This window comes from Lactuca virosa, chromosome 5 (assembly GCF_052849685.1).
Source record: "Lactuca virosa cultivar CGN04683 chromosome 5, Lactuca_virosa_CGN04683_v6, whole genome shotgun sequence".
Classification (NCBI taxonomy): Eukaryota; Viridiplantae; Streptophyta; class Magnoliopsida; order Asterales; family Asteraceae; genus Lactuca; species Lactuca virosa.
In genome coordinates, this window is record NC_136430.1 from 159,403,473 (window position 1) to 159,413,554 (window position 10,082).

Consider the following 10,082-nt stretch of genomic DNA (forward strand, 5'->3'; position numbering starts at 1 on the left):
TTCTTCAAAGTTATTCAAATCATAATGGCCTATAAATTAAGGTTAAATAGGTTAGGATGAAGTGTCTATGACACCACCGTTTTTGTTCTTATTTATCATCGTATCTATGTGAAGTAATGACAAGTGTGTTAAAATGTTATTAATTTTATCAAAATATAACACTTGTTACAATTTAAAATGGGTAGGAAGATAAATAAAAAAAAAAATAAAAAAAATAATTTCTTTAACCATAATCAATCCAAAAGATTCCAGACAACCCGGGTTATCCAGCGGGTTTGGGTAAACGAAGCCCATTACCACAAGGTTTGTAGCCCTAAAATTCATCAACCTCAGAAAAACAACGGACACACGACTGACAGTAGTCGAACTCTCTGTTTTGCAAAAGGAAGAACATCAGAGTGTGAAGTAGGCAACCAGCTGCTAGATCGAAGTAAAACAAGTATGTATTCATTTGTTACTCATGTTTCTCTTTCATTTTGTTAGTTAAAGTTAAACGTTTCGATATACATCAAGGAGATCGGGTAAGGGTAACAGAAATAGTGTCGCCTCGTCAGTTGCGAGCTAATCGTTAGCAAATAATAAATTTGGTAACAGTATAATCCAGATGCTATAAGAAATACTTTGTTCAGTTCTTTGAATGCTTTTTTACATTGGAGATCTGTTCCTGGAGTTTCGGTACACAGTTCTTTAACATTTCAGACGACGTGCGTGTTTTTGGTGTTACTCTACGTCACTACTAAAGTAGTTACTTGATTGATATGGTGCACATATTGATTCACCGTATCCTCTCTGTTATCGTGAACGGTTAGGTGTATTATTGCCTGATAATGGTTGTTGTTCTTATGAAATGGTGATATCAGTCAAACAAGTCGTTTTTTTGCAATTCATGTAAGGGGGCTTTAGCAAACTGGACTGGAAGGAGCATATTATGACATGGGTTAGGTTTGAAAGTGTTGTTTTGATGAATTGATAATAATTTCTCCTTGGTTCCTAAAGGGGGTGGAAGAGGATCACATTGGCCCTTGCCAACAGCTTTATACTTCATCTCCCTTCAACCCTTTGAGTAATATATGGCAAATGGAAGGAAATGTCTTAGACAACCTTATATATCATGGGTGTTGGGTGTAAGTTTGAAAGCCTAAATAGTACTTGGTAGTAAAACCACAACATGACATTCGACAACTACCATAGGTCAAGGTTAGATAAGTAAATATAGTGTCTATGTCTAAGAGGACGCCAAGACTTTAATCATGCTTAAGATGCCTTTTAATTATTCTTCATAGAGAAGAGATACTATACAGAATCTTATTCATATAGGTAGCAAATGTGTCTTCAAATGCTCATGGACAATTGAGTTTCGCATATGGTTTAATTCTGTATTCACTGGTTGTTACATTTCAAAGATTAATTTTATCGTATTTATGCTCTGTTATAAAATTTGTAATTTTTCTTTGCAATAAGAGCGAAAAAGAAGCATTTAGGAATATAAGTTAATGATTCACCACTTCTTCATTATGTATAATGGTTAACTTGAATTTGTTTTGTTTTGTTTTGTTTTGTTTCAGAGCATTTGAATTTGATCAATCTACTTTCTCTTTATGGCGGTATGTTACACTTTCATCCATTTTGAGTAAATTTTAGTTGGTCCTGTTTCTCTTTTCTTTTCTTTTTTTAGCACCCCAATTCATTCAAGTGAATATTTGGTGTCTCAGGTTGAAAGACTTTTTAAAGATGAAGCTACAGAAGAAAAGGGTGAAAGAGCCCGAATGGTGAGTGTGTTTTGCCTTTTTTATGACAATTTTTTGCACACATGTATATGTTGAATTTGGTGATTGATGCTTGATTTGGTAATTTTGCACTGATGTGTTTGTTCATCTGGTTAAACGTTAGACCATGGTTACTCTTACTCATGATCTTTGGTAACTAATTGTCAAATAAGACAAAAGGAAACAGTTAAAAAAAGGTAAAACAACCAATCTTGGTTGGGTTGGCCCTTTCTCTATCTGCCACGTGTCACCACCTGATGGTTGGTTTATTTTATTATATTAACAAAATTTATTGGTTAGAAATTAGGCTCTATTTTCATTAAAAACAAAATACACCAAAATTTGTAAATTTTTTTTTCTACAAATAGAGACCAATATTGGCATATTATCATATTTTATTTCATGTTTCCTATAATCTTAAGAATACAAAAGAGTAATAATAACAAAAGTTCAGTTTTTGTGGAACTGAATAAATTCTTATTATATATTCTCGTAATCTTAAAAACAATAAAGTTGATCGTAAATAATTATTAATATTTTTTTATAAAGGATTGCTAATAAACTAACAAAATTTAAAATGTTTGGGTGTATATCAGTATATGTGGATTGTGGAGAAGGGAGAGTAATTGTGTTTAATTAAAATTTGGGTTGGTTTGGATCACTCATCAGTGATAAACATAAGCTTACCTCCTTTTAGGATTATAACATCTTGTTTTGTAAATTTTTCCTTATACTTGAAAAATCTATGTTTCTTGGTTTCAGGCATCCTTTGTTGGAGCCATGGCGATAGCTGACTTGGTAAAGACAACATTAGGACCCAAGGGAATGGTTAGTTTTTTTATTTCTCCTAAAATAGTGAATACAAATAGTTAAATGACTTATTTTTAAACTTGCAGGATAAAATATTACAGTCAACAGGTAGAGGACATAGTGTGACAGTGACTAACGATGGTGCCACAATCTTAAAGTCCCTTCATATTGATAACCCTGCTGCTAAGGTCCTCATTGGTATCCTTGAAATATTCTAAATCATTTTCCATGTTCCTTAGCTTTATGATTATTAGATATCTCAAAAGTCATATAATTTTGAATAAATCAAAGGTATGTTCCTTAGTTTGATGATTATTAGATATCTCAAAAGTGCAAGATGATGAAGTGGGTGATGGGACTACTTCAGTGGTGGTTTTGGCTGGTGAACTTTTAAGGGAGGCTGAGAAATTGGTAGCCACAAAAATTCATCCGATGACAATAATATCAGGTGACATTTTTGTTATAACATTTTCGGTTTTTATTTATGATTTTGTTATCCCAATAAATCATTTCATGTGCGTTTAAGTTCTTCTGTAAGATGTGGATTGCAAACCAATGCTACTTGTATATGATTATCTGTAATAAATTAATATAACATCATATAAATTACTTGTATGTGATTCTTTCTCTTATTTTCAGGTTACCGTATGGCTGCTGACTGTGCCCGAAATGCATTGTTACAAAGGGTGGTGGATAACAAAGAAGATGCAGGTATTGATTGTTTACATAGATTATACTTTTTTTTTTTAAAAGTTTCTTATATTTGTAGCTTCAAGTTTACTCTAGTTACATTTAATATCGCTTAAATATTCAATGATAAAAAATCTTGCTTGTTTTTAAAAGAACACACGAGGATTCATAAATAAAAGGGTTAAATGCACAAAATAGCTATGTATTTTCATTCATTTGTTTGCTACTTCCATTTCTTTCTATTTTCATTCATTTGTTTTGTACAGCATAAGTAAAGCAATTTTTGCTGCCATAATCGGGTGGATTTTTCCAAGTATAATGTTCAAATAAGAACACACTTTAAAGTAAAATGCTATAATTTGATAATTGTTTTTGAAATATATTGTCTTGATAACAAGAAATTCAAAAGTGCAATACTGTGTTAGAAACTAAAATGCTATGATACACAAATAATTGCTCAAAATCTTACTTATCTCTATATGAACTCCAGGTTTTAGAAAAGGGTTAAATGCAAGAAGTGTAGTAATGTACTACCTTTCATTTGTTTGTTCCCTAGTTTTATTTCTTCCTATTATAAGATTGTACTTTGGATAATTTTTCAATCATATCAATATGATCCAAATACAAAGCATTTATCACTGCTGTAATTGGGTAGATTTTTTTTCGTATAATGTCTTTATTAGAAAAAAAAAATAAGTACAATACTGTAATTGGATAGATTATGTAAAAGAGGATCTCTTAGTGTAATAGAAAGAAATGAAACTAGGATTGTATAACACACAAATAAGTAAAAGTACATTGCTATTTCTTGCATTCGAAATGTAATAGAGAGAGAGAGAGAGAGAGAGAGAGAGAGAGAGAGAGAGAGAGAGAGATGAAACTAGGGTGCTACAAATAAATGAAGATTAGATTGCTATTTTTAATCCTATGAAAATGTTAAATGTTGCAGAGAAATTTAGGTCAGACTTAATGAAGATTGCAAAGACCACATTGAGTTCTAAAATTCTTTCACAAGACAAGGAACATTTTGCAACATTGGCTGTTGATGCTGTTATGAGGCTAAAAGTAAGTAGTTAACCTGCTGTTATTATTTTATTACTTTATTATTATTATCATTAGTTTTCTTTTTATCTTTTCACCAGCTTCTAACTTCTATCTTAATTTTTTTTAATGGTTTATCTTCTAACAGTAATTTCATCACCATTTTATTTATGAATGGTTTCTAATTGTGTTAATAGCAAAGCATATAAATAATGCAATGTATTAAGATAGTTTAGTTTTTAAAATTATGCTAGATTATTAATTAAAAAGTAAAAATACTCTTGGAACATATGAACATTTTTATCTAACATATAATGAAAATAGTCTTTACATTTCTTTCTAAGAACCATGTACTAATTTCATATTTCTATCTGAATTATAGTTATGGAAATTCATCTAGTCGGTGTACTTGGAGACTAATCCAACTATTTTACTCTTCTGTTGGTATATAAATTTAACATGACATTATTCCGAGGGGTAAAATAGACAATTAGACACATAATATAACTTACATGCAACTTTTTTTCTGATAATTTCATTTTGTTATCAGGGTAGCACAAACTTGGAGTCGATCCAGATCATCAAGAAGGCTGGAGGTTCACTAAAGGACTCCTTTTTGGATGAAGGGTGAGTTAGATTCTTATTAGTCTTTTTTTATCATCTTATTTTGCTAATTGCTTGCTTCATATAAAAATTGCAACAATTTCCATTTTGGGCCCTTGAAAAATATGATGTTTATCTTGTCAGGTTCTTTAAAATTGCATTTTAGCCCCTTAAAAGTTGCAACAATTTCTATTTTGAGCACTTGAAAATTGCTACAGTTTCCATTTTGGAACCTTGAAAGTTGTATTTGGGTCTTGAATATAACCAATTTTTGTTTATGTAATTCTGTAGCGACTTTATTATATATATATATATATATATATATATATATATATATATATATATATATATATAATTCATTTGATAATATAATAAATATTGTTGATGCAGATTTATTCTAGACAAAAAGATTGGTCTGGGACAACCAAAACGCATAGAAAACGCAAACATTCTGGTAGCAAACACAGCAATGGACACGGACAAAGTGAAAATCTACGGGGCCCGAGTCCGAGTCGACTCAATGGCCAAAGTTGCTCAAATCGAAGGAGCCGAGAAGGAAAAAATGAGAGAGAAAGTTCAAAAAATCATCGGCCATGGCATCAATTGCTTTGTTAACAGACAATTAATCTACAATTTCCCCGAGGAGTTGTTTGCAGATGCAGGAATTCTTGCAATCGAGCATGCTGATTTTGATGGAATCGAGCGCTTGGCTTTGGTTACTGGTGGTGAAATTGCATCCACTTTTGATAATCCTGAATCTGTCAAACTTGGTCATTGTAAACTGATTGAAGAAATTATGATTGGTGAAGATAAGTTGATTCACTTTTCGGGTGTTGAAATGGGTCAGGCATGTACCATTGTTTTGAGAGGTGCAAGGTATGTATTTATTGTATGGACTAGTTTTCAAAATTTTTTGTAAACAAGAAGTGAATGTTGTTGTTGTTGTTGTTGCAGTTTTCATGTACTGGATGAGGCGGAAAGGTCTCTGCACGATGCGTTATGTGTGCTGTCTCAGACGGTAAATGACAGCAGGGTTCTTCTGGGCGGCGGGTGGCCGGAGATGGTGATGGCAAAGGCGGTGGATGAGCTGGCGCGTAAAACACCCGGGAAAAAATCACATGCGATTGATGCTTTTTCAAGGGCCCTACTTGCAATCCCAACAACTATTGCTGACAATGCTGGACTAGACAGTGCTGAGTTGATCGCTCAACTTAGGGCAGAGCACCACAAAGAGAACAGCAATGCTGGGATTGATGTCATTACTGGCTCTGTAAGTCAACTCTAACTCAAAATCTCTTTTTTCATGCAATTATTATTATGGTGTGATTGATGTTTTTGTTTTAATATTTTACAACAAAACATTTAGGTTGGAGATATGTCTGTGCTTGGGATATCAGAGGCGTTTAAGGTGAAACAGGGTGTATTGCTGTCTGCAACTGAGGCTGCAGAGATGATTCTAAGAGTTGATGAGATCATCACATGTGCCCCCAGAAGGAGAGAAGACAGAATGTGAACAGCATAATGATATGTTGCCATGTCATCTCATCATCAATGCTGTTTATGAAATATGTTTATGTGCTTATTGACTAAAATGGATGTGGAAAACTGTTTTGTGGCTTGGTTTTGTTATCGTACTCATCCATAAGTGGACTCATTAGATGCCTACTTGATGGAACTTTTTGTTTGATTGTGTTTGCATCTACCAATTTTCAAGTATCAAATGGATGGATATTTTGCACTTTAACCGAACTATACTTGCTACTTTCCTAGGCAGTACTTGAGTTTTATTTCAAGTAAACTCTCCCAAAACCATTTTTTATAACCTGATGCTAAAGAATCTATTTACTTGGAACATCAAAAAAAAAAAAAAAAAACTTCAGTTTTAAAACCAAAGACAACAAAAACGATTTTCTTATCCTAAATTATAACCATTTGGTACAACATTTGATAGCTAAAGCTGATGATATGAGTCCATGTTAGTGCTATAACATCATTTTTTTTGCTATCTTAAAGGCTGAATCATTCTTTAACACCACACGGGTAAAAAATAGTCTCCTAAACAAAATAATCTTCATGTCATTTTTTTTCTTTTAATTTTTAAAATAATTATAGAAACAAATATAATTTTATAAAACTTACTATTTAAATACAAACCTAAAATTTAAATCGAAAATGAAAACAATGGTGTGCCAATCGGGGGCAATGTTTGCCTGACCCTAACGACATAAAGGTCTTACGTCGGGCTCCTGAACGTCAAAGACCCATATCGATCGGCTTAATAGTTAGCATTAAGAGAATTAGAGTGTGCTTTGTGGATTTTTATGGAAGTGGACAAAATTTGAATTTAAGATTCTTTTGAGTGCAAAATGGATGAAATTCAACCGAAATGGTTTATATCATTTTTTATACTGAAAGTGTAACATCTTGATTTCCACAATAAAATTTTCATTTTTAAAATATAATAAACACTCATTTTCGTAAAGATATATCCAAGGCAAAACCATTTATTCATAAATCATAATTCAAAAACAATGTTATAAGGAAAACAACATGAAATCTCGAATCATAAAGTTGTTGATATGTGTGTACAGTCACACATTCGCATTCTCACGAACTGATAAAGTACTTGAAAAACATTTAATCCATAACTGTAAGCGAAAGCTTAACAAGTTCCCCAAAGCCAAAGCTTAACAACTAAACATATATAACAATAACGGGTCTGTATCAACCCCAAGCCCCTAGCGACTCAAATACAACATATCCAGGTCCTCAACAACCCCAAGTCATCAACGACTCAATTACAACATATCCACATATCCAGGTCCTCAACGACCCCAAGTAATTGGCGACTCAAATACAACATATCCGGTAATCTGGGTCCTCAGTGACCCCGATTCATCAGCGACTCAAATACATCATATAAATATACAACAATAGTCAAATTTTTACTAGCATATCTTAAACAACTATGACATAAGTAATACAGTGAGAAAACTCACCTCGTAAATAGACCGAATAACCACCACATCATGCGAATACTAACATATCGGTCTCACCCATCACCTAGACATCAAATCAAACGTCAACCTCAACTATGACCTAAAACCCTAAAGTTTGACCTTGGTCAAAAGGTCAACATGTCAACAATCTGGTCAACGGCCACACCACGCTTTCTCAGGGCTCCCCGCGCCCACAAAAGGACAAAACAGTCATGATCTCGGGCTAAAACAGATACATTTATGAAAACCTTAATAACACGTCGCACCAAAAAAACGCGTCGTGTCTAAGCCTCTTTCACAACGATTTTTGACTTAATCCATCAAGTCACAACCCCATCTTCCAGATCTGAACTCTAACAAAGTCTAAATTGATAAAGTTTCCAACTTTATACATTAGACATACCAAAACAACCAAGATCTAGACTTTTGCACTCTAAATGACCTAAAACACTCCCAAGACTTTCATGGCTTAAAGAAAAGACTAAATGTCCAAACTTTCTTAGTCTAAAAGGTCCAAGGGACATTTCCAATAGCTCAAATGGTGCTGAAGTTCCTTCATCTCCAAGATCACCAACAAAATGGACTAAAATGTGCCAACAACAACAAATAACAAGATCTAGCAATACAAATAGCAAGTTAGGAACTTTATACTCACAATGATCCAGAAATGAAGTAACTTTGATGGATATATACTTTTGATGGGTTTTATGCATAAGAAACAATCCTATGTGCTCATACAAACCCTAATGCTTGGATCTAGGTTTCTCTATTGTACATGCTTTGAATCCAAGACTTACAAACCCTAGATTTATCAAATAAGAACTGAAATAAGGGTTTAGTAATTACCTTTGATTGTTATATAGCAATAACAATCAATCCTTGCTTTGATTTGCTTCAGAAAGCTTAGTGCCTCAAGTGTTGCACCTCTAATGGAGTCACAAACACCACTAAGCAACTTGGATGAAGAGGGAGGAGAGAGGAGGCAGCCAAAACGTCCAGAAACCCTAATATAAGAGTTGTCCACATTTTTGGGCATAAGGGGCTCTTTATATAGGTGGCCAATTAGGGTTATCTAACAAGGAAACCCTAATTTGACTGCTTAAGCCCTAAGCAGCCCATGGACCCTTTCTGGAACATGCCTTGGACGATTTCTAATGGGCTTCCCCATAGAATTCGTCCAACATATTATTCCAAGGTGATCCATAGCCCAATTGTAATTATCTTATAATTACATTATCAGTCCCCTTAATTTAATTAATCTCTTTTAGTCACAAAATTAATTCATAATTAATTCTCGACTAATATTAATTAAACAATATGATTTCTCCTTTAATATATTATTCTTATAATATATTAATAAATCATAATTCTCCTTAATTCATCCTACATATTGCTATGGTGAAGGCAACCCAAAAGGACCATGCTCATAATCGGGTCAAGTACATACCAAACTAGTTATGGACTTAGACACTAATCCAACAGTCTCCCACTTGGATAAGTCTAATAACTATTCTGCGTATGACTTCAGAACCTGATCAGCAATCGTAGCTTTCAAAAGCCGCTGTCAACTCTGATCTTATCAGATACGCGTGTCCTTTAGATAAGGGATTATATATTCCTCCATTCTACAAGATATCGTATAGACATGAGACATGGATTGAAATAATTCTCTCAGTCTATGTGTCGTTTCCTGATTTCCGATTTATGACGACTGACTAATTGAACAAATCAAATCATTCCTGGCCCGTCGAGCACTTTCCTTTGTCATCACTAAATCATCGAGGGGCCCACAAATATCGCTTTTATCCCACTTTGGGTAAAAGGAATGGATAAACTTTGACTCAAATGCTTGCTTGCACCTACTAATCGAATCACACACAACAATAGGTTTTATAACACCAAGTTACTGGTGTGTTTACTTATCATCAATGCGCAACCGACCAGCAAATAACAACTCACACGTCTCGGTTTCAAGAATATACAATGTTATCGTCTCACCAATCACTCGTGATAAAACCATGAAGTGATTCAAGTGAGCGTGGGTTTAATCCAATACTTTAATCTTATCAAAGCACTCATGAACTCTGCAGCAAACTTGTGCTATGTCTAAACACTTTAGACAATCTACAGACAGATTCATGACAGTCTTCCTTCATACCTACTTCCAACGTAT

General features: G+C 33.6%; 1 protein-coding gene across 1 annotated transcript; it reads left to right on the plus strand.

The window, feature by feature from the left end:
• Window positions 1–306: 306 nt before the first annotated feature.
• Window positions 307–6,654, plus strand: LOC145114995 (T-complex protein 1 subunit beta). The gene is made up of 12 exons (XM_079051128.1): window positions 307–439; window positions 1,566–1,604; window positions 1,713–1,769; window positions 2,529–2,594; window positions 2,663–2,774; window positions 2,896–3,024; window positions 3,216–3,287; window positions 4,216–4,331; window positions 4,858–4,934; window positions 5,301–5,786; window positions 5,865–6,180; window positions 6,277–6,654. The coding sequence occupies exons 2-12, from the start codon at window positions 1,599–1,601 to the stop codon at window positions 6,421–6,423; spliced, it is 1,584 nt and encodes a 527-aa protein (XP_078907254.1). The 5' UTR covers window positions 307–439; window positions 1,566–1,598; the 3' UTR covers window positions 6,424–6,654.
• Window positions 6,655–10,082: the final 3,428 nt, after the last annotated feature.